At 41.4% G+C, this 24783-nt stretch overlaps 4 protein-coding genes and 1 long non-coding RNA gene across 9 annotated transcripts; 2 read left to right on the forward strand and 3 right to left on the reverse strand.

Moving 5' to 3' along the window:
* Window positions 1–1535: 1535 nt before the first annotated feature.
* On the forward strand, window positions 1536–4499 carry LOC117152708 (iron-sulfur cluster assembly scaffold protein IscU-like). The gene is made up of 5 exons (XM_033325471.1): window positions 1536–1686; window positions 3039–3152; window positions 3480–3590; window positions 3739–3817; window positions 3913–4499. The coding sequence occupies exons 1-5, from the start codon at window positions 1585–1587 to the stop codon at window positions 4002–4004; spliced, it is 498 nt and encodes a 165-aa protein (XP_033181362.1). The 5' UTR covers window positions 1536–1584; the 3' UTR covers window positions 4005–4499.
* tmem119b (transmembrane protein 119b) lies at window positions 2932–6886 on the reverse strand. Its single transcript, XM_026297299.2, has 2 exons — window positions 6299–6886; window positions 2932–5387 (listed from the first exon to the last, which is right to left on the reverse strand). The coding sequence occupies exon 2, from the start codon at window positions 5369–5371 to the stop codon at window positions 4535–4537; it is 837 nt and encodes a 278-aa protein (XP_026153084.1). The 5' UTR covers window positions 5372–5387; window positions 6299–6886; the 3' UTR covers window positions 2932–4534.
* LOC113124442 (uncharacterized) lies at window positions 5682–6476 on the forward strand. The gene is made up of 2 exons (XR_003295050.1): window positions 5682–5998; window positions 6199–6476. It is a non-coding gene; the product is annotated as an uncharacterized LOC113124442 (long non-coding RNA).
* Window positions 6887–7703: 817 nt separating the features above from the next.
* Window positions 7704–10809, reverse strand: selplg (selectin P ligand). 2 transcript variants are annotated; one of them, XM_026297298.1, is made up of 3 exons: window positions 10360–10809; window positions 10036–10156; window positions 7704–9578 (listed from the first exon to the last, which is right to left on the reverse strand). In XM_026297298.1, the coding sequence occupies exon 3, from the start codon at window positions 9558–9560 to the stop codon at window positions 8241–8243; it is 1320 nt and encodes a 439-aa protein (XP_026153083.1). In that variant the 5' UTR covers window positions 9561–9578; window positions 10036–10156; window positions 10360–10809; the 3' UTR covers window positions 7704–8240. The 2 variants fall into 2 exon arrangements, with proteins under 2 accessions (XP_026153083.1, XP_026153082.1); XM_026297297.1 differs by having other exon boundaries at window positions 10036–10159.
* Window positions 10810–11949: 1140 nt separating this feature from the next.
* On the reverse strand, window positions 11950–24580 carry LOC113124345 (coronin-1C-A-like). Of its 4 annotated transcripts, XM_026297046.2 has the most exons (12): window positions 24470–24580; window positions 21741–24353; window positions 16856–17055; window positions 16101–16223; window positions 15632–15761; window positions 15224–15405; window positions 14964–15083; window positions 14437–14541; window positions 14200–14345; window positions 13803–13860; window positions 13409–13660; window positions 12762–12881 (listed from the first exon to the last, which is right to left on the reverse strand). In XM_026297046.2, the coding sequence occupies exons 2-12, from the start codon at window positions 24337–24339 to the stop codon at window positions 12762–12764; spliced, it is 4035 nt and encodes a 1344-aa protein (XP_026152831.1). In that variant the 5' UTR covers window positions 24340–24353; window positions 24470–24580. The 4 variants fall into 4 exon arrangements, 3 of the variants coding, with proteins under 3 accessions (XP_026152832.1, XP_026152831.1, XP_026152833.1); XM_026297047.2 differs by having other exon boundaries at window positions 11950–12881; window positions 21741–24570; XM_026297048.2 differs by lacking the exons at window positions 21741–24353; window positions 24470–24580 and adding an exon at window positions 19937–20362.
* Between the last annotated feature and the right edge of the window lie 203 nt (window positions 24581–24783).

Consider the following 24783-nt stretch of genomic DNA (forward strand, 5'->3'; position numbering starts at 1 on the left):
AAAAGGCATAATATCCTCATACTGTACTACTTAAATAATAGCAGCCTGGTTGAGGTGGAGCTAATTTAAAGTCCTTTAAATTTACATTGTGTGAAAGTCACTAAGTACCTTTGCTGAAGTACTATTCTTAAGTACAATATTTATTACTTTAAGGGCACATTTCCATTTTATGTCACTTAATATATATTCTGTACTTTTCACTCTGCTGTGAGACAGCTGTGGCTTGGTAAAGTTTCAGTTTGCTCCATTTAGTCTGATTCACCAAGAAGGTGAATTTTTACTGACTTTCAGGTTTTTGGTTCATGAAAGTCAGTAAGCAGAAGCTTCAGGATTTATTACTTCAGCTAAAGTCAGTGTTTCTTATGCAGTCACCCAACTCCATTCAAAAACGTAGTAGTTTAAATTTTTTTGAGATCAAGCACAATATAACGGCGTTTCCTAAATGCTAACCTCTTGTGGTAAATTCAGTGTTTGTATCATTAAAATGATATAAATTAAATATCAAATTTTACAGTTAGTTTCACATCTCACAGCTTGTTCTGTCCATCTACAACAGTTTCCTATGTATGTCGATCATGCAGAAAGACAGTCACCACATATTCAAATGTTTTGGTAGATTATGTCTCATTGATAAAAAATGAAGTGAATCGTCAAACTGGCTCTTAGAGTTCTGAAATGTTATGTTTTGGTAAATTTGCTTTTTACAGTAAAAAAATATATTAGAATTAAACTTCTGGTGTTTATTACCTATAAACAAGTACCTGTGTCTGTGAATTTAAAATTCTTACAGTGTAATTTTTTTTTACATTACCTGAATTATTTGTTTTCTTTAATACTCTGGTCATCTGGGTTGTTTACCTGTTTACCATCTTTACCTGCAGTTGTCACCTTCCTAAAGTTGTTGTTGCTCAGTAGTGTCACTGGATAATTCTCAAGTCGAAACTGTGACACAAACTGAAAAGTCCCGAGTCAACCAGCAGGTGGCATCATAAAGTCCTGTCAGACTCCAGTGAATTTACACACTCTAATGCTACATAATACAATTTATACCTTTTTATCTGTGAAACTGGCAAAAAGAGTATATGTGACTGACAAACGAGGCCTAGATTTAAATATAATTGGATCACATTAATTTAAGTCTAACTGGGCCCATCTTATCTGCTTAAACTGTTAAAATGATTAAGTTAAGTTAATTCCATGTATGTTTTCCATGTCTAAGTCAATGGACAAACAACAATCTTTAAATGAAATACCTAAAAATCAACTGTCAACAATAATTCAACAATTACAGCTCTGAAAACAATTAACTAGCTCGTTAAAATGCAGGGTTAGGGTTGAGGTTGGGGTTAGAGTTCAGGGTACCCCATTAGGCCTTATGGCACAGGCCTATAGAGTATCACTATATAATAAATAAATGCAATAAATTCAATTCACCAGTCTCCCTACCACACTCCATCGATATATAAATTGAGCATGCGCAGACTTGGATAGTTTAGCCCCTCCTTCACAGTGGCGTCACCACGAGGGAGGGGCTAAACTCGAGTTGCTGCTGTCCTTGCAAACTGCGCCATTCAGACTGTCAACATGGCGGGTACGGTGGTAAACAAGTGTCTCAGTCCTCTGGCTTTTCTCTCCAGGAGGGTCTCTGCTCCGGAGTTCATTACTCAGTGCTGTTACCACAAGAAGGTAAAATATCTAGCCCGTATAGTTTGACTAAAGCAGTCTGGCGCTCCGTGTGCTGGTTGTTGTTTGACTGTAGTTACATCTCAGTATTGTTTACGTGGTTCAGGTAGTTAGATAACGTACAGGTAACCTTAGGTTAACTAACCTATTAGGGCATCTGCTGGTCCTGTAAAACCATAAAAAAAAACACTGCATTAGGTTCTGTTAGGTTTTTTTAGGTTTTGTGTTGCATCTTAAAAGAAATGCGTAAATAAAAGTTATTACCTCTTGCTTCGAGTTAAATGAATTAAATCATTTTAATTGGTTTAATCTATATATCCAGTTTAAGACAAATGAGACGCATTTGTATGTAGGTTGTATTATTTACATAACCAGGAATTACTGTTAAATACGGCTCAGAAGGACAGAATAAAATATACCAATTAATAATAAATCTATTTAGGCCACTTGACTCAACATAATGTCTTCCATTGTATATAAAAGTCTGAACTTTAACCCAGCAGACATCTTGTTAATGACTGCCTTTATAAATGTCCTAAAATACATCAGCCTGCTTCCATGTGGATTACATATCATGTCAAGGGGGAGTGACAGACAGACACACTTATGAAACACCAGCACATTAACTGAAATCATTTGTTGTTAATTGTTTCGAGTAATAACTAGTTTGGAAGTTGGAGGCTAGAATAACATCAGTAATCTGGCCTCCAGCTGGCCACTGCATCAGGGTTAATGCTTGAATCGCGTCTGATTAATAAGCTTTAAAAGCTGTAATGCTGTTTGGTGAAGGAGCACAGTGTGCTGGAAATCTGGGTTTGTTGATCCTCTCAACAAATGATCGGTTAGGTTTGAGATTCATTGTGTGATACAACATGGAGGATCTAGGTTGTGGTAATCATGGTAATAATGAAAGATATTAGATTTAAGTATATTTGATTTATATACGTAAGCAAAGAGGGCATCTAAATTTTGTTTTATTAAAGGTTGTACTTTTTAGGACATGCATTGTGACATGAGCTCAGCCGGTTCATGATGTCGAGGCCAGAATGACTCAGCAGAACCATGAGGAAGAGGCAGGATGCAGGAGTTGGTAGCGGACAATGAAATCTGGTCTAATCTGTTTATTTCAAGGTCCCTTACGTAATGGAGGAGACTTTTAGTTGTATAACAGTGATACATGCAATTTCTAGCCACATTATTATTTATTATATTAGAATATAGAAAGAATTCCAGGATGCTGTGGTCAAACAGCTCTGTCTCATTTATTTATGGCATTGTGGTGTATTTTTAACACCCATTGTGACACATTTCACACACAGACACATGACACAGTTTTCTTTCTCTGTTGTCTGAAGGTGGTGGACCATTATGAGAACCCAAGAAACGTGGGCTCACTTGATAAAAAGTCCAAGAATGTTGGTACTGGCTTAGTGGGCGCCCCAGCCTGTGGCGATGTAATGAAGCTCCAGGTATGTTTGCCAGTAAGCAAGGATGGATTACATCCTTTTGTGCACACACAGAGACATCACGGCTGAATTATAATAAATACTTGGAAGAAGCACACAGAGAGCAGTGATACATTACATTATTGTTTTACAAAACAATTGGCAGAGTTGTACATTGTTTAGTTTAGCTATGCTATACAGTATTTCCTCAGGTATTTTTTTTGTATAAACACATGAATTCTGCTTGAACTGTAAAAATGCAATTATTTAAATCCACTGGTTCGAAATAAAATGATCACTTGTAGTTTCTTTCCCCTCCTTGGCACTTCTCTGAAACCTAAATTTTGAAAGATTGAGGTGGATGACCAAGGGAAGATTGTGGATGCCAGGTTTAAGACCTTTGGCTGTGGCTCTGCAATCGCCTCCAGCTCTCTGGCCACCGAGTGGGTGAAGGGCAAATCAGTGAGTGAACACCATATTGACACAAAACTTTGTCAGCCGTTTTGGAGTGTGCTATTACTTTCCATCCCTCTTCCAGTGTCCTATTAATGGCTGAAGAGGTTTTTTGTGGTTAGTACAGACACAGTACTATATGTGCATTTCTTTTCAGGTGGATGAAGCTTTGATGATAAAGAACACTGACATTGCCAAAGAGCTCAGTCTTCCACCAGTCAAACTTCACTGCTCCAGTAAGCTTTCACTAAATTCTTTTAATTATTTTCTTCTTTTCTAAAATGCTACAGACATGTTTGTATTTTCAACCTCTAATTGCTTCTTTTAACAGTGCTTGCTGAGGACGCTATCAAAGCTGCCCTGGCTGACTATCGCCTCAAGCAACAGGACGACCAGCAGGAGGCAGTCAGGGCCAGCAATTAAACAGAGCACTAACTCTGAGCTGGACGCCACCTCTTGTTTACTGTTGCCAGAAAGAGAAGTAGCAGTAGTCTGGTGTCACCATCTCACCCTCCCACAGCATTGATGAGACACACCTAATACCTTGTTGACAAGTGCAGCAGTGTTACACCAGGCTTAGTCTCTGGTCCTCTAACCTCATTACTGTATCTTTTAGCCTGTCACATAAACGCACAATATAACTCCTGTTTGAGTTGTTGGTACAGAGTTGAGCCTTATTTTTGAGACTGTGTTATATTTTAAGATTTATCTCCTGAGGGGTGAATATTTTGAATGGTGGGATGGAGATATTGATTAAAGCTAAGTGCTGTTTAACCATCCTGTCTACACCCTAAGCACTGACCTTTTGATATGCAATTAAGCAAAGTGGCTTGACACAATAAAAGTGTCCATTGGGTTTAAGTGTAATTTATAGGTATGCTTCTTTGAAAGTCTGCATTAAAAATATCCTGAACCATACTTTGTTTCAGGTACAGTTTATTCATTCTGAGCATTTAGAAGGCAGTTTTCTCTCCTGCAATCAGCTGAAGTGTTGCAGAGTCATTGTGAATATGCAGAGAGGAGGGTCGGAGACCAGTGTCAATCAAAGGCTCCTGTGATTCGTCTTCCTCCGGATGAAGCTGCTCTGCAGGACTCTGCTCTGGGCTGCCTCCCACCGCAACTGGTTCACTCTCAGAAGGCTCACGCTGCTCTTTTTCCTCAGGGAGACTTGGTAGCGGCTGGTCCACAATGCTGCCATCTGGTTTTGAGCAGTCCTCAGGACTGTGGTCTGCTACTTTGTGGCTGGGATCACTTCCATCTGCAGTATCTACAGATTTATTTGGAGTGCGCAGGCTCTTGGCAGCCCTCATGATGTCTACCTGGAGCTGCTTGTGAGAGTCCACTGGCTCACTTTCCTGCTCAGGAGCAGGTTTTTCTGGCACTTCATTAAAGAGTTTAGTGCCTCCGGTCTTGTCCCTGTGGTCCACGTACATTTTTGAGGGGAAAGAGGAAGGGTAGTAAGCGTTGACCTTTCGTCTGCGACTCATGAAAATTGCTCCAGAGATGATAAGGAAGACAAGAAGGGTAAAAGTAGCTGAGACAAAGATGAGGAGCTTGTTCTCCTCCAGAAACTTTACAACCTGACCCAAAAAGTCAGTTTTCCTATGTGTGGGGATGACAGGCGTGGTTTGGTACTCAGGGGAAAGCTTGTGTGTTGGCAGAGGGGAAGACAAGTTACCAAATTCTTCCTCATCTGTACTTCCCTCCAGAATAGTGTACAGCGATAGAGGTGTGGTCAAACAGCTGCTGATGCAAAACACCACGCACAGACTGATCTGATGAAGGGCCATCGTTCCCCCTCAGGGTCTGTAAATGACACTAAATGTCAGTACCTGAAATTCAGTATGTGATAACAGTTTGTGTCTCTCATATACAGCCATAACATTCAAGTCACAGAGCTATGTATCTGTTTTTCTGAAAAACCTAGGAGTCTCATTATATATCTCAATTTTACATAGGAACAATACAGGCACAGTAAGAAACAAACAGCATATCATTTTGCATGTTAAATGGGAACTCAACTGAAATGAGCAGTTCCAAGAGATTATAGTTTTGTAAATGGTATGAAAGAAAGTGACATACAGTATTAATACAGCAGATTGTACCAAAACAATCAGCCATTGGTCTTTTGTGAGTTAAAGTTAAATGCAGTGTTTTTGTGCTGTTCAGTTGAAACAAGTCTAATATATATGTTGCACAGCAGCAGCAACTTTCTTTTTTTTGTTTTGTTTGTTTTGTAGATTGGGTGAACCAACCCTTCAAACACTGTTTTAGTCTGATTCAGTGTCTGGTTTGGATCACAGTCAGCTTTCTACTGTCTGTCTGTGTGTCAACTGCCAGCAGCGCCCACACTTATCCTAAATTCTGCTGCATCTGTGTGCAAGCTGGAGCCTCATCTGGAAAAAAGAGGGGGGGTGGTAAGTTTTTCTTCTTTTTAGTCACCCACTCACCCCAAGATCAACTACACAGGCCACACATGCCTGTGCGATCAGATGCATAAACATATGCACACACACGGTACACCTCCTCACTCATAAAATTTCTGTTCACTTTTTTTGTCCACAACTAACACAAAATATTGTCTCTCACTTTTGTTGACATGTTCTTTCCTCCCGAGGATGCCGTCACGTCCCCCACCTCTAACCTGATATTGAAAACTCTCCAATGCTTCTTGGGTGTGCAACGTTCTGACAGAAAAACCAAAACATTTTACTCACCACCCACTGCAGCAGAAGATGTGTCTCTGTTGGAGTTGTCTCTGATGGTGGATGAGTGAAACCAGTCTGGAAAAAGTGAACTGACAGACAGAGAGAGAGAGAGCACAGTAAAGAGCTGCGAATGCCTGGTGAACCACGCCACTTCTGCAGTTTCAGATTACAGGCTGGGGGTTTGCCTGGATAGTGGAAAAAAAAAAGATGTTGTTAACCAAAAGGACTAATCCCTCTTTCTGCTTCTCCACTGTTCTCCTCCCCCTCCAGCTTTCCCAAGAGTGTCTGAGCTCTTTGGCCTGCACACAGATTGTTCTTGTTAGGTAGGAGTTGATAGTGTGCTGTGGGGGCAGGGACCTCTCCTGCACTCTCCTACATGCCTAAACTGAATGTAAAAGCCCAAAACAAGAAAAATAAATACTTCATGGCTACAAAGACTAACCCTAAAACACAATCATCAGCTACTTATCCTCTGAAGTTCTGCTTCTTTACATAGAGAATCTCTGTTTGGCATCTTGACCTTCCCTTTAACCCCTCAGCTTTTGCCACTGATGACTAACAGCACACAGGTTAAAAAAAGAGTCAGAGAGCAGTGTGGGCAAGTGACCAGCTAATGCAGGAAGAGGTTAACGTTTCCTGTATGGACACAACAGCAGTAACAGGCAGGAGAAGGGGGCAGGGACAAGTCACACGCTGGAGACTCGTAGAAACAATGTGTGCGTGTGTGTTTTTTTTCTTTCTACAGTCAAGCAACTAAACTCACACAGTGTGTGTGACCACTTTAGGGAGTGAGTGTGACTGCATATGACTGAGTGCACCAGTGACTGTGTCTGTGTGAATGCATTTTTGGCAGGTCTATTGTGTTTGTGATCAGGCAAGACAAGTCTAGCTTTATATGGTCATCAGCAGCATGAGGTGACGTCCGGCATCGTCCAGGTTTACATTTGTCTCAGCTCTGTTGATAGTCACCGGTGTCTATTTCAGCTGCTAAACCTGAAAAGAAAAAAGGAAGAAGAAAAAAAAAATGGCTCCATGGCCTAAATAAGCATGCAGGCTTCTGTTTTCTTTTGAAGTGAATTTGAAATCAATTCTTGGGTAGAGTAAAAGCCTTTTATAAAGCCTGTCAAAAATACAGGAAGTGACTGAGCACACAGAGCACTCAGTTTTATTGTGACTGTTCACCATTTAGAGAGAGAAGGACATGGACCAAAAGAAAAAAAAACAAACTTTTGGTAAACTTTTTCATGCATGTTAAGTCTAATAATTATTTTCTAGTAACTTCCTGAGAAGACCCATTCAAGGATAATCCAGCACAACTAACTAACTTAACTCAAAGTCTCTGAATATTACCTTTGTGGCATGACTTGTTCTAGGAGCCAATAAATAGACCTGTAAATAAAAGGTGTCACCAGTGTTAAATAAAACATTTATTCAATAAATTATCCCAATACAGAAACTTCATCTCTACACAAACATCCACAAAAGCAGAGTTAACGTTTATCATCAAGCAAAAATACTCCATTCATATGAATATCTACCAGAATAGCGCCTGAAAGCTGAGCAGTGCCTGAACAGTAATCCCTTGACAAAACAAACCTTCCTGTCTCCCGTTGCTAAGTGAAAGACCATCAGAGCTCAACTCAGGATGTTAAAAAAAAAAAAATCTTTGATCGTGTTCCTCGACCTGATTGAAGTCCTCAGTGGAGAGTAAGTGTAAAATTATTCAAAGTATCTTTATTATGGTACATGAACATGAAACTTTTTGTCTGCATGTCTGTGGTTTGTGTCTCTTCCTGCACAGGAATTGAATGTGCACTGAAACTAAACCACCAACGTCAAAGAGGAAGCTTTAGTTTATTCAAACAGCAACCGTTTCCACACCACTGACATCAGGCAGATCAGTCCAGTCTGATGTCTAATAACATCATGACGATATTAATAATAAACCCATCTAAACAACACGCTCGCCTTCTGGAAGGAAGCTGCTGAGCGTGATGTTATCTCCTCCCTCGTCATCGCTGTCTGCACCAATGGGGAACACCAAGACTCCGTTACTGATTGGATTGCGTTGCCTTGTGTAGGTGTGAGTCCTCTCAGGTAGCAGGGCTGAGATGCACATCATCTCAGTCTCTTTTTGAGCTTTCTTTCCCCTGTTGACCTTCCTTGCTGACAGCTTGGCGCAGAGGACAATGGTAGAAACCATAAAGATGGTGGCTACAACAGCCAGGGAGGCGAGGGCAATGAGGCAGGGCTTCACCACACCCCGGGTGGAGCAGGGTTGGGCCTCAGTGCTGGCTGGGCTCTTTATCACTTCACAGGGTGCTGCAGTAGTTGCTCTAGTTGACTCGGTTGTTGAAATTGACATCCTCTTGGGAACACGAGGAATCAGTACTGCTGCCTCACTGGTGGAGACAGAAGAATCAGTTGAGGGAGATTCAGTGCTGGAGCTGGACCCTGTTGTGTCAGGAAACTGTGATGTGGAGATGTGGTCGTTTGTGTTAGAATGGGACTGAAACGTAGATGAATGCTCAGTGCTGTTGGTGGTCACTTTGACAGATACTGGAAAAGAAGTTGAATCAACCACAGGTGAGGCAGGGTTTGTTGCGACTGAGGTCATAGCATTAACTGAGGGACTACTGAGGTTCTGGGTATAATGTGGAGCCTGTGTCAGAATTTCAGAAGATGTGGTGGAAGATAACTCTGATGTATGCTTAGTGATGGATATGGGCTGTGGCATAGAAACAGACGCTGTTCCAGAAGATGCTGCAGAAGCTGTTTCAAAACTTGTTGCAGGAGCTGTTACGCCAGCAGGGGTGATGGGTGACTGCTGATCCTCTGCAGCTTTTGATGTTTCTGACAGCACTGTATTGTGGGAAGGCTGTGCTTCAGCCGAAGCAGTGGAGATAGGAAGCATCTGTAGGTTCGAGCTCCTGGTAATTGCTGCTAAACTGCTCACCGCAACGGAACTGGCCGTGCTCCTGTATGAGCTGTCACTTCTGCTGCTCTCAACCAGGGTCTGTTGTGTTTCCACTGTGGGTAACATGGTGGTCTGCACTGTGGATGCACCAACACTAACTTTTGCAGCTTTCTGAGGTGGATTCCAGGTTGCAGCCTGCATCTCTGTCTCATTATGATGAAAGGTTGCCTTGCTTGGTTCATCAGCGGACTGACTGTTGTGGGTTTCTGAGATAGAAGCACCTCTGGCCTCCATAGAAAACAAAACAGACATTCCCCACAATAGAGCCACGGACATCTTCATGCTGAGGAGCATGATTATTGAATAAAAGATCTGAAATGATAGAAAAAAATAGATTCATGTGTACAGCTTCCACTGAATTTAATAAGATAAACTATTAAACAGCTGTAAATATAATAAGAACAGTAAAAAGAAGGCACAGGGAAGAATTGTCATGTGTCTGTTAGTGACGTCTTGTGATGAGTCATGCGTCTTTCCCCACACTGCTGCATTCGTAGAGTAAACGTCTTTAAAAGCAGCCTATACCCTAAGAAACTGCATTCAGTGTTTGTTTTTTTATTATTTTTTTACTAATCTAAAATGTTCTTTATCTTTCAAAATGTTGTCAAAATGCCAAAAAGACAACACCCTGGACAGGCCATTTACAAGAACATTATTTTTCAAAAAGTAACTTTATCCAGTACCATTACTAAAGAAAAGAGCTACACAAACAAGAGACATTCAATTAGAGCAAAGATTTTAAATGTGTCTGCAGAGACACCGGTCTTACCTTGCTGCTGTAGAAGCACAGGGATAAATGTGAAGAGAAAAACTGATAAAAAAATTGAGTTCAGCTCATTTCAGCCTGTGTGGAAGAACGTCCTCGGAGCACTGACATGCTGACAGTAGTGCTGCTTTAAAGAAGAAACAGGAAATGTTCACATTTAAGAACAAACACCCGCCCTTAGAAACCCAGTTTTCATTTACATCAAAAAAGAAATTAAATTTATCAGAAGACTTTTGTTTCTTTAAGACAAAATAAAGTTCAAAGCAGCTCAGCTACCATAATCCTGTTAAGACCTCGTATCTGTTCCTTTGCAGATAAAGTTCTTACCTTACTGATGGAGATGTTCAGTAGGGCTCAGGTGCTACTGTGTGGAGCATGTTTCTAGGTGTTCTGATTGCCGCTTTATATAAAACAGCAGGAAGTTCTCAGTTCTTTAAAATGCTCAGATGACTTGGCGCATGTCAACTTCTGATCACACTTCTGTCTAAGATTTAAAGCTATAGGCCGTGCATGTGAGAAGCTTAAGGACTCTGATTGTTAACCACAGTGATAGAATATTTCAACACAAGGACAATATGTTAAATTCTGCAGAGACATATGCAGAATAAACCTAGAATTGAGGTCAATTAGAAAGTCAGTTAAATTAATGAATTTGAAGTGTGGCACTTTGACACCTGATTTGATGCACTAGCTTTAAAGAAGCAGCCGTCAAAAATACATTCTATATCCTGTTAGGAAACAGAAATGTTCTTCTAATGTACAAATCATAGCTGTCACTTCCTGGCCTGATAAGTGTTTGAAGCATGATGTGTTGAAGGTGTTAAAAAATAAAAAAAAAGGAAACACTAAGATAAACTGTTTTCTCTGTTTTGAACGTTGCCATGCTCTGAAAAAAAAAACATACCACAAAAACACTCTAAGAGTGACTTTAGCAAAGGTGTTACTGCTCTTTTCTGTCTATATATACTGGTTTATGTTTTAACCTGATGATACAATTTATTTCTCATTTTAATTAAACCTTTTTTTTTAAAGAGACTAGAGTATGTTACACTGGGGCCACAGCTGTAAATGTTTCCATTATATTTATGTATATTTGGGATCCAGTGTGATCTTTTCAATTTACAAGTGATGTTTTTTAAGGAAAATATTATGTTCTTTTTGACTCATTCAACAATTTTCATTGATTTTTTTTTTTCCTGGCTGAGCTTCATGGTGAAGCTTTTTTTTCTTGAAAAATCCCTTTATTGTAAAAAAAAAAAAAAAAAAAAAAAAACGAAACAAAGAGCAGAGAAACCATTTGAATGATCTCAGCTTCTGCTGTAGCACCACCATGAGGCTGGAAAAGTAACAGCTAACTGGCTTGGTTGTGCAGGCTTTGGTGGCATTTGGGACTGTGCATACATAAATATGGATATATAAATAAAAAACTGAATCATTCAGTAGATCAACAGAAAACTTAAAAAAAATATCAGTCATTTAGCTCATTTTGGATGCAAATATGCCCCACATTTACTAGTTCCAGCTTTTCCAAAGTGAGGATTTGTTGGTTTCTATCAGTGGTTTGAATATCTCAACTTGGAAGATACCATCTGAGATGAGGGGTAAATTGGTATCTTCCAGCTTCTGATTGACTGAGCACACCTGATCCAGATACTCAGTAGTGGGTAGGGTAGGGATAGTTAAAAAACAAGCAGGATGGTGGCTCTCAAGGAACATGGGTTTGGCACCTCCTTTCCAGATACGTAAAAGTAACACAAGCTTAAAACCTTTCACTTTGATGGCTCTTCACTAGCTGGGACTTCAAATCCATATCAGATGTTCGACATAAAACTGATGCTCTCACTGCAACACGGGCACAGGTGTTTGAAGATAATTAGAAGAAAGGGAGGTAAAATACAGGTTTTCATGTGTAAAATCTTTATTTTGTGCACAGAACTGTTTGTCAGGGGTTCAATGAAACACAAGCTGGGCATGTGGTCCCCTTCCCAACACCAGAAATGCACTGGAGAGGGCGACTTTAGTTTGACCCTTAACAGTGACAAGAGGCACCACTACATTTGCACAACATTTACACCAGAGATGCAACCCACCCCTCCCCATTAAAACCCAATGTTAAATTTCCAGCCCAGAAGAACAGGAACAAAAATGTTTTTAGAGGAATTTTTCCACATTCATAAATCTGATGTTTGTCAATGAGCAAACTGGTGGGAGGGGAAAAGTTCAAACAGCTATTTGTTTAAAAAAAAAAATAAAAAATTCCAGTTCAACTAACTCAATCTACCAGGTTGTTACTGGAATGTACAACAGGCGAGAAAAATGTAAAAGCAGTGCATGAAACCGCACACAATTCATATTTGGCAACACAAAAAAGAGCAATGGAAATACTGATGCTACATACAGTTTTGGAGTAGTAAGTACAAACGTCACATAAGAATGTTTTACCACAATTTGAAAACAAAAAGGTTAAGACTTTTTGTTCAACAAAAATGTCTTTTCTTCAAATGTGCACATGAGCTGCAAAAGTTCTTCCTTTTCTCTGTGTGTCAGGGCGAAATGTGAAACTGAGCTTGATGAGGAAAAATAAAAGTTCACCTTGGAATGTAGACTTGGTCTCGTCGCAGGGACGACACCAAGCTGAATGAAGCCGAATCATGACAATTTGGCCGTGACTGACCCCGTCCATTCGATGCTCTCTAAAACAATGGCCGGCCCTGGGGAGGGGCCGTGTCTTACATGGCAACCTTGGCAACCTGCTCTTCCAGTCTGGCAATTCGACGGTCTTGAAGGATGACACGGTCCCTGAGTGACTTGAACTCTCGGAGTACTTCATCCAGTTTATCTTCCATTTTCTGGTCAGAAATGAAAAGAAAGTTAGCTCCACAAAGTACTCTCCACTTTTCATTTGACATTTAAGATGCTGCTAAAGATTAACTGAACTGTTTACAGAAGATTTTGTAGGCGGAAATGATTTACATATCAACTTCAAAACCAATTTTGTTGGCTAATCCTAACAAAATAAGCAGAGATTTTAGAGGCAATGAAGCTCTGTAGCTGTTAACATTTTCCATTGTTGTTCCACTGAATCATGACCCACATACCAAAATATGTGCTGATCTATAACTTTTGTGGCTTGTTCCAACCATAGCAATTACAGTGAATAGAGGAGTCCAGCTGTCAGCAAAGAACGCTGTGTGCAAGTCTGAAAAGTGCAACTTTGAAATATTATAGTAGGCTACAGTTTTACTAAGAGGTTACAGTTAATCATGATGTATTTTTATGGATCTACTGATAATATATACTTTGGGGCACAACACTGGGAATTTTTTTTGTGTACTCTGCAGGTGTTTTTCATTGTTCTTTCTATTCTATAACTCACTACTGATTGCTGGGGAGAAACATGCTTCTCCAGTCGAGAGATAGTCGAGATGTTCTCTGCTTTTGGAGCTGGCTTGGTCTCCAGGACGTTTGTTTTGACCACTTTCAGATCGCGGTTCTTCGTGGAGACGTAGCCGTCTTTGAGCGAGATCAGGATAGGGCCTCCGTTCTTCCCGGCAAACCACTCCTCTGCCTCCAGGGCGGGATCAGGGCCGGCTGTGTCTGGGTACAGGTCGTCCTGGAAAAGATCAGACTGGGGAGGTGGAGAAAGCAGAAAGGAAATGTTGTGAGGACAGGAGGTCAGTGTAAAACGTATAAAGGTATGGACGGAGGAAAAGATTATTAACTGTATAACATTATAGAGCATATTTATGGCCTGACATAAACGGACTTACCTTACGTGGGACTGTCATGATGATTGGTTCACATTTCCTCTCATGTAATTTGTAAAACCTACAGAGACCACAGTACAAGTAGTTACACTTCAATTTTATTATCATAAATACAATTCAGTCTATTACTTACATTATAAGAACCAGAAAAATCTGATGTGTATACTAATAGAAGTACATAAATATATATGTAATACCCAAATTACATCTGATACATAAATTTATGTCAAAGCTAGATTTTTAGAAGTTTAAAAACCAAAACATTTTTTCAACTTACATATAGACATTTTTCTCTTCCATTATGGTAAAAGGAACATGTTTACAGTAAACTATAGTAATGTCTACAGCTGAGACAATTAGCTGAATATTCATATCAATTTGATGATATGATGCTCAGTACCTTGCAATTTCACATTTGTTGACATCCAGGCCTCTTTTGGGCATGTATCCCATGCCTCTCTGGGGCTCCTTGGTGGAAAAGGTGTTGAGGTAGTGAACAAAAGGTGCCTCATCTGTGATCTCAAAGTACCGAATGCTGCTGTCACCCTGAAAACACACTGTGACTGGTTAAACAGAGTTTTTTAATCTTAAGATAAAATATGAAAAGAAAACAATAATGTCTTCTGTCTATTCTCACCTTTCCACACAGGTAGACTATATTGGTGTCAGGGTCATAGAAGGGCAGCAGAACTCCATTACTGGTGTCCATCTCCTGAACACATATTGGTTCATCCATGTTGTCCTGGAAGCACAGAAGTCAGCACTTGAATTAACAGTACAGTCTGGAGGGACCTGGAGTTGTATAATTTATTACCCATGGTCATTGGTTAGTAATCATGTAGATGAAATCCAGTAGTTGCTGAGTGTAAATCAAATGATCTACACCTTTGTTCAATGCATGTCAACCTCTAATTTATAGAACACAATCAATGGGAATAAATCACATTCTGCTAATTTTTCTGTTCTCACAGGTCATTTTCTTCTCTCACAACCCTGGAGTTGAGATTTAACTGACACAGACAGCTCAGAGAAAGAAGCAAAAAGTGAAACAATGTTTGCCACATAGAAGAAACTGATGAAGTGTCTTCTGGTACTTGTATAGAGAGTAGTGTTTGTGATGTAGCAAAGTGTGAGGTTGGAATGAAATTCACCACAGTGACATACACTTTTCCACAGGGCTAGCTGGCGCTCACTCATGCGGCTGAATCCAGTGGTGAAAATGTTTCCATCTGCTAAAAAGATTGCTCTCATTGGTCGAGCTCCCTCATGGGCTTTGTCCTTCTCCTGAAAATAGACAAAAATACCTGTCAGATTGGGCAGCCGTGTTCATGGGCTTTGAGTCAACAGCTGGTGGGTCATTCTAGGAAACATTATTCCACATGTCAAGCATCCCATCCCCAAATCCCCTCAGCGTTTTCACTTACCGCAATAATCTTTTTCTTACGGGGGTCGATGACACGGACCTTCTTGTCCTTGCAGGCGGTGCAGAGTAGGCTGCCATTGCGGCTCCAGCTGACACTAAAGATAACATCGGGGTGCATATCCTCCAGATTGATCATGGTCTCTCCCGTGCCCACATTCCAGATGATGATCTGGTTGTCACACCCTAAAATGGACACACACACAGAGCAAAGCCTGACTGCACACACCTCTGTGTCCAAGGCTATTTTCAGGATTTTATGTCACACAAAGCAGCGCGACCCCTAAGACAACTGGTCAGATTTGAAATTCAGCTGTGCACGGTGGAGAAATGGCAGAACTGTTACTTTAGCAGACAGTATTATTTCAATTTGAGGGCACAGCGTGTACCGGAGGCTTCAGCTGAAGGTTACCTGCACTGAGGAGGACGTTGCGAGCGGTGGGATGCCAAGACACAATGCCGACTCTCTTAGAGTGACCTTCTAACACAACTACAGGCTCTGAAAGGGCTGTCTCCAGCCCATTCTCAGGGATCTGCCAAACCTGGAGAAAAAATACCACACAGAGAAAATCAAGAGCCACAGAAAATAAATAAATAAATCAGTTTTTCATATTAAAAACTGTGAACGTGAAGAAAAAAAAAAAAAGAACAATTAGAATCAGACATTTTCTTTACTTCAGTTAATAAAGCATGTCAAAACCAAAATGTATAAACAGATGATGAATAATTAAGACTGACTGGTAACCCAAACATTTATAACTAATACTCTTATAAATTACACAAACAAAATTAACTCTGATTAAAAAAAAACAAAGCAAAAAAATAAAAACAAGAAAAACTCAACTTTCATATGAACCTTTAGAGATGAACCGTATCCTTACCATGACTGTGCAGTCCTCCGAGCCGCTCGCAATGACGTGGTCATTGTGGGGACACCATTCGATGTCTAACACTGGGCCTGTGTGACCACATACTGTAGGGTAGACCTTGTCTATGCGGCCAGTCTACGAGACAGAGGAAAACAGGGGGGTTAAACGGTGTGACCACAAGTAGAGCAATAACAGTCTTTAAGCTAATATGGAAATGACACCAGGGCTACATAACCATCTGTGTTTGACAGAAGTTATATTTGATTCCATATGTATACGAGGCATTTCTTCACCCTTCTATAACCACCATTTATAACCATAATTTTCATGTGAGGATGCAGTCAACATAATTTTACAGTAATGTTCTTATCCATTCTTATTGTACATGGGCATCTTTGATTTCTACCTGAATATCTTAAAGTTATATCCACTTCTCCAGGCAGGATGTTATAGGTGAACATAGAGGCCTAAAGTAGTGACAGAGCAGCCATCCCATCTGAATGTCACATGCTCAGTGAGGCAGTTGTGACAGACACATTACATTACATGCCTTTACTATGAGGCAGATAGTTTAGGCATTGATTATCTGTGGGTTTACTATAGATATGAGCCAGAGGGAACAGGACAGGGTCAGAGCAGCTGTATAGTGAAGAGCAGGCTTATAGAACTGATCCACAATATGTTCTGAATAACATAAAATGGCAGTGACACAATTCAGAAACATCTGGATATGCTTTACACTGCTTTGCAGTTTCATCAGTCCTCACCTTTTGCAGAGGAAGTACAAGAAAGGCTCCTCCTCCGCTTGCCTCTATGATGATGGCAACAAACTTGGGGTTGACAGCACAGAAGGAGCTGTCCCATGTAACCCTGGAGACACGGATGTCATCGTAACACTGGTCGTTCCTCACCGCCTGACCAAACACATGACGGAACTTGCTCTGTCGCACGACTCGCCGCAACATATCTGCAGAGAGAAATCAAGAGTTCAGTAAATCAGAGCTCCTGAATGCTTTGCCCACAAATGTTTTCATAAAGGAAAATTCTGTATAAAATGTATAGGCACTGTCAAATGTGGCCATTATGAAAGTGGTGATATAAAATCTTAAAATGAGCAGCCGTCTGTCATCACTGAGCATGCCAATGAAACCTTGACGGGTAAATTTGGCTTACTGCCACTGCAGTCTGTCTGATCTGAGATTATGTTTATTAGCTGTGACTGAGTTTGTTCTTGTGCATGCAAAGAAACTAAACCATCTCGACCTAATGGCAAACATGAGACACATTTTTTCTCCAGATGTCTTTCAGACCAAGAGAAAAAGGGTACAGTTCTACAAAGATTGTTGATAGACCTGGATTTGAATTTTGGCCTTCTTCCATATGCATTTAAAAAACTAAATACATGTACTTTTTTTCAGTATTTCACAATGTATGAATGTCTGCTGGAGTGTGGAATTTACAGTAACTGGATGATTGCACATATTTAAAGTTACAGTACAGGCACTTTCATTAATATTTAGGTTACCTCAATGGATTATGCTTTTGGAGCTGATGTTTTTCTAAAGTAGTATAGTCCCTAGTTTGAACAACACACTACATTTTAGGTTCTCTTGATTAGAGCGCAGGTGATGTTTAACTTTTAAACTGTGAGCACATCACATATGGTCTGTCACTGCTCCGAGACCCTGGGATTGCTCTCAATTGTTGATCTACATTTAATGATCACACTGTGGCTCAGTACATCTCTTCCTGTTCCTTCTTTAACTCTCATTTCTGCTTTAGAAGAAGTTGTACGTCAAGTTTGGACAGCATGCTAAACAATCACAGTAGGAATTCTCAAAAAACTGGATTTATCTTGGCATTATCTATCGTAACTCCAGAAAATGCTGTCTGTGATAAAAGGGGGAGATTAGACATCATTTTAGTGACGTGCTTAGCTGTGTAATTATCTGGAAAATATAGCATATCAGGGTGGTAATTAAGCTGCCAGTCTGACGTGACATACTGGGCTGTTATACAGACGGCAGGGTGTTTTTTTTTCTCCAATTACCTACAGGTCCTGTCATCACACCAAACCACCTGCTTCCTTATGTTCAGTCACTGAATTTGAAAATGGAAAAGCTGAATCAAGGCCTTTTGGCTCTAATATAGAAACATGGATTTTCCATTTCTTCTGATTGTTACATGGAGTGGATGTATAATCCCTTTATGGTAATCTCAAACACAGATATGACAAACTTCTAACCAGGCAGATTAAGTTATACCAATGTGTGGATGGATCCTGACCTTATAGTCAATGCAGATACAACAAAATCGATACTGTTCTACCTTTAAACACTTATCTGTAACTGTTATTATTATTTGAGAAATAAATATGAGATGTTAACATTTCAATGTGGAGAACTGGACACAGTCAAATACAAATAATGTTATAGAGCAATATGCCACAGAGCTGCAAACATCGATCCTGCAGCGCTGTGCACGGTGCCTGAACCACACAGGACCACAGTTTACAGCTGATCAGAACAGAGTGTTCCCTCAGCCATTATTACTGCTCCATGTATGCATGTCTGACATGACGAGCTGCTGCAAGCGCTGCAGGCTTTAGTTTATGCTGTACGTTACAACACGCTGCTCTGTGCCCCACCACCAAACCACCACCCAGCACAGAGCAGGACATGACTGAACATCATGATGGTGCCCTGACGGATGGCAGCCCCTAACCGTGACACTTCAGAGTCCAACAAAGTAACTAACGTGAAAATGAATTTGATGGTGTCTCCGCTATTAACAAACCAATTAACTACTGCAGGAGTCTGGTCCTCCGTCTGTTATTTCATGTTTGGACAATGCGACTGAAACGGTGCGCACAGCGCCACCAAAGATCCAGTCCACCTAAACCCAGCCAGCATGTTAGACCTTTGAATGTGCTGAGTACACCGGCTGCTCTTATTCAGTACAGCTGCAATCAGCTGCACGGTGCTAACGCTGCCGTTGAACAATGGTTGCTGGCTAACGTTAGCTATGGCACCACAAAGCTTGGCGTGTCCCCTCCTGCTCCTCAGCAAAACAAGCTGCTACCACCCAAAGTACCAGCACCGATGTTTTTAAACCACCTCCTCAATCATTTCAAACCAAGTCGTTAACGTTATGGGGAAGCTTTACATAATTTAACGTTAGCTCCGAATGCTAACATAAAGTTAGCTCCGCTTGCTAACATTACGTTTCCGTTATTCAAACGAGGTGGGGGGTGTGATTTATATTTTGGCGAGTACGCCCCAATGTGACTATCACCGCAAAACACCACGAAGCTCGGGCTTATATTGGATCGTTTAGACTCTTAAAAACAGGATATGGTAATTAGAATTAACTATAATGTTAAAATAAGCGACAACTGATTGAGGACCGTGTTCCGCCGCACTGCCCGGGCAGCACGCAGCTGTGCTGGGGCTGGTCCCGTCTCATCAGCCGCTGACACAGACCCGTTACACCGCGAACAAGGAGGAGACAACCGGGGCGGAGTGTCCAAGCGTCTTCTTTAAAATACAATATAAGTAGCAACAGGGCGTTTTGTGTCCACACACAGTCGTTCACCCAGAGTAAATGTTTTATTTTGTCCTCCCGGTGTGTTTCGCTCCGTTAAGCTAGCACAGCGAGCTAGCCTAGCTGCTAACTGTTAGCTGCGGTGGACCGCTGCCAGCTGACGCAAGTGCAGATATTTCCACCCAAGGTTTTTGGCTGCTCTCATTCTCAAATCCATCCAGCGAGCTAAATGGATGATGCACAACCTCGACCGACAGATCACATGCAAAATGCACAATGCAAAGACACTCCTCAGACTTTCTTACCTCCTAAATCTATGCAAGATTTTCGTAACCACGGGGGTAATCAATCACAACACATGAATCTGGTAGTTCAGGCGCGCCCTTATCCTGCAGGACGTTACTCCAGGATGCCTTGTCTTCACTAAAAAGCCCAGCCGCTCTGCTCTTATTCCTCCTCCTGTCTGCAGATATATGTCCCGGAGGTAGTGATTTAAATCTAGCAGTGTTTAGAGGATGGCAGTGAACAAATAGAGCATCTCCTGTCTGCTCCTCACCTGCGGAACACTAGCAATCGCCTATTCTCATCGTTATTAAATTCAGTAGGATACGTCCACGGTCGGCTACGGCACATGCGCAGACGAAAAGTCAGATTTCTATTTCCAAGGCTGTGAATGGAGCTGCAGGAAAGCTGCATTTCCCCCCCCTTTCTCGTGATTTACACTTTCTTCAATCAAATCATTTTGTTCCGATATAAAGAAATGTGGACTTCATAGTTAAAACATGTTTCGTATCGGGGTCTCTTCCCTCCCCCTTTGTTCCTTCCCACCCCAGTCTGTCTTGTCCAAACACAATAAAGACCCCCTCCCCCCACACCCCTCAATAATCCAAGATCCACCCATAAATCACAAGTGTGTATTTAAGGCAATCAGCTAATAACCATTCTCTATGACAGTAATTATATTGTCACAAAACATACTTGCACTCTTTGGTTGACTGAAAGTTAGTGATGTATCACCCAGATCTTATTCTCCAGTTTCACTCATTTTAAATGGGCAGCTTGACTGTGGAAAACTGTATGGACTCTGGTTTTTAACACCAATAATGTTATCTACGTTTTTGGTTTGGTCATTTCAGTGAACATTAATATAATAGTTGAAATTGTATATACAAGATGATAAATAAAAAGATTTATTTTCCAATTTCTGCTTGTTTGTTTTTATAAGGGCAAAGACTCTGGCACCGTTTACAGTATGAATTAACATACTCAGGAAACACCATGGATTGTTTCCAAGAATGCTACATGGATTACTGAGACAGTTAAACACATTAATACTCACATTAACACCTGCGAGGTGAACCAGAGCCTCCAGTTCACTCTGAAGTGTGTATGGGCTGTGGGAGAAACCTGAGGTGAACACACCCTGAGGAAAACACACAAACTGCAGATCCACCAGTGCAGTTTGTGTAATATTAAAAACGACGAGGGTCCCCAATGAGAGGATAAACTAGGTGGACTGATAGACTTTATGAAAGACAGATTTTTTTTTTTATCATGTTTTTTTTTTTACAGTTTTCAGACATGTAAAAGGTTATTTGGAAAAATCCTTTTTTGTTTTATATTGAATTACTCTAACGCTAAGTCTACTCTAACCACCAGACAGCAAATACAAGACTTGATTTTCTTAATAGAATTAGGCTTGAAAGCTCGACTGTAGGGCAGCACGGTGGGTTAGTGGTTAGCACGATTGCCTCACAGCAAGAAGGTCGTAACCTGGCAGGGTGTGTGGAGTTTGCATGTTCTCCCTGTGCTTGTGTGGGTTTTCTCCAGGTACTCTGGTTTCCTCCCACAGTCCAAAAACATGCATGCCAGGTTGATTGGTGACTCTAAATTGCCTGTGTGTGTGTGAGGTTGTTTGTCTATATGTGGCCCTGTGATGGACTGGTGACTGGATAGGTGTCCAGGGTGTACCCCTGCCTTTCACCCAAAGAGAGCTGGCATAGGCTCCAGCAGATCCCTGGGACCCTGGTTAAGGAATTAGTGGGTATAGATAATGGATGGATGGACATGAATGAATGTCTTCAGGGACTGACAGTGTAAAATACTTACCTTTCTTTTGGGGTGGTTGAACTTCTGCTGGTCTCTCTTTAGATTTCTTTGGGACATCAAAGGCATTTTTTATTTGGGATACTTTCACACTTGGACTATGCTCTGTTGCTCTGACCTGAGCTTTGGCCCCTTCAGGTTTGACCCGGCTCTGATGTCTCTGCATCTGATTTGCTTCCTTGATCATTTCTGCCACAGGCTTGTAAGAACTCACCTCACCGTCTCTTCCTGCGTACGTGTCACTACTATGATCAGTCACATCTTTGCGGTGACTATAATTACCACGGTGGCTGTTATTGACCTGTGTGCTGACTCTTTCAGAAGGGAGCTCAGAGTAGATTCGTCTTTTCCCTGAACAACTAGAACTTTGGATTCCTTTATCTGATGTGACCTCGGGTATGTGAAGAGCGTCTGTGGAAGTAAAAGGATTTGAGGGCTTTCTCACAACAGGAGGTGGTGAGCTTTTATATCTGGGTTGTTCCTCCTGGACTTCCCTTCTCTGCGACATATCCATGTTTTGCGGCTCTTCATCTGGAGACAGTTTTGCCATACGCATACAGTAGTCATAGTCAATCATATCTCCGTACTTATCATCCATGTGTCTGAACGAAAGCTGTTCCCATGGGCTGAGGTCAGCTGACAGACGACGCATGTTGGTCGGCACGGTGTAAGTGCCTCTTTCATCCCACAGCAAACACATGTCCTGATTAGTTTGAATGTTGCATAGAGGATTTTTGTTAAAATGAAAAGTGTGTCTCCTCTTCACCCTCTCTTCAGAACGCAGATGATCTTTGCCTCTTCTTTGCCCATCAGTAGACATTAATTGTGCAGTTTTAAGTTTTATAAATGGATTTTTGGGTTTTTTGGGGACAGGTGGAGGTGGACCTTTAACTTTTGGCTTTTCTTTTGGCATAGACTCCTCTTTAGAGTCACATGGGGCAGGTGTGACATCTGGCACCATCTGTGCATTGACCATACTTGTATCGAGCTGTGTTGCCATCACTGTATCTTTCTCAGGCAGCAGATGAGTTAAAGGTGGAGGGGCGGTGACAGCAGAGGTGCAGACAAGGTCACTCTCCCTATTTAAGCTTGTGATCTGTGCCATTTCCTCATCACAGTTATTCCCTGGCAGAGGAGCACGCGGGATCAAATCACACTGTTCTAATGAATTGTCTTGCAGTTGTGGCATTTCATGTCTAGAGGACTTGGCTTTTAAGGGGTGAGAGTCAGCTGCTTCGCAGAATGCCTGGCTGTCATCTTTCATGTCATATGAACTAAGATGACCTGTGACCCCTGCTTTAGCCCTCTTAGAGACAGCACCAGCAAACCGGCTCTGATGGTGCTGGTCACATTGTTCTGTTGTTTGTGCCATATGTGCTGATTTGTAGCTTTCCTTATCGTGATTTTGTGATTCTTTTAAAGAAAGATTTATGTTCTCCAAGCACGGTTCCAAGTTTGTCTTGACAGTTCTCTGCCCATGTCCCTTCTCCTGTGAAATCAACTGGACTCCTTCATCGTGCAGGTTTTCTAAATCACCAATGCTCTCTTTTAGTCTTTCCACCAACCCGCTGTTATTTTGTGCTGACAGGTGCTCCTTATTGTTGTGAGTATGAATTTGCCTCTTGCTGTGACCATTCATGTTTTTCTCCCTCTCTGCTTCTGCTCTTCCAGTTGTCTCTGTGCTGGCAGCTCCAACATGACTGACTCCTTTTAGCTGACACCTGCTGCCTGTCACTTCTGCCAAATGTTGACCCATTTCCCTCTCAAAACAGCAAGTGGGTGCACTCTCAGCATGTGCTTCCACATTCTCAGTTATTACTAAAAGTGGTTCAGATTTTTCTCTGCTTTTTTTATCATTACCCTTTTCTTGGTGGGTATTCCTTGAACGTTGTGGAAGGTTAACACCACCGTAGACAGCAGAAGCATCATGTTCAGCTGTTCTTTTAATAGATGATCCAGAATCCTCTGTTTTTATCCTGTTGCCAAAAGTAATATTATTTTCACCATCAGATGACATCCAGGTTTCATCTTTCTCAAGCACCACAAAGTCCTCCTCGTTGGTGAGATTGAGTTGACTGGTTGCAGCCTTGGTTTGAGTTTCACGACCTAACTTGCTACAGCCAACATCAGATTTCTTCCGACTTCCCTGCTCCTCCATAGCTGCAGTCCCAGTGAAGGCCACAGCCTTACTCTCCGAATCTTGCCTTTTGTTTAAAGTTTGTCTTGTCACCTTAGAGCTCAGAGCAGTTTTTGAGTCCTCTATCATTGGGGTGACTCTCTGGCCCTGGATGTCTCCACCCACCCTCTCTCCCCTAGGGTTGAGCGAGTGCTCCCACTGACCTACAGGCTTGATTGGCTGCCCAGTTTGGGGGTCTGTACGTGCAGAAGTGACTATGTGTTCCACTGCATGCCCAGTGGCCAGGCCGCTGACACTAATCTTACATATCTCACCAATACTGACAGGGATCACAAAATTGTCATCATCCTGATCCCTGCTCTTATCTTGTCCTGTTGTCTCCGACGGTTGTGTCTCTGCCGTTTGATCAGAACAGTCAGGTGACGCTTCATCTTTTTCCAACAGCTTCCCCAGCTTCTGGCCCATGCTTGTTGTTCTGCCTTAGCATCAGGAATAGGAGAGAGATAAATGTCAAGTCATGGCAGCAGATTTATAAGCAAGCCACAGTGGCGTAATAAGGATGGCTTTCCTCTCTGTCCCGATGAAATGAACTCACCACAACAGGCTCTGCTGTCTATCTTTAACTATGTTGAATCTTTCTCTATTTTTGTATATTCTTCTACACCACTCACACTCACCCTCTCTATCTATCGCTCGCCTATTCTGTCTGTCTGGAAAGGAATGCTGTGGTGGCTATAATTAAAGTTGGTCTGACGGCTGCCAATGAGTCAGGAGGCCAAAAAGGAAACAAGACAAGCGAGATAAGTCGGCCGCCAGGTGCCAAGGTCAAATAAAACTCTCAGTGAAAATCTAATCTGATAGATGAAAGTAAAAATCAAATTGACACTCTGAAAAAAATATATGACTGTG

This window comes from Mastacembelus armatus, chromosome 12 (genome assembly GCF_900324485.2).
Source record: "Mastacembelus armatus chromosome 12, fMasArm1.2, whole genome shotgun sequence".
Classification (NCBI taxonomy): Eukaryota; Metazoa; Chordata; class Actinopteri; order Synbranchiformes; family Mastacembelidae; genus Mastacembelus; species Mastacembelus armatus.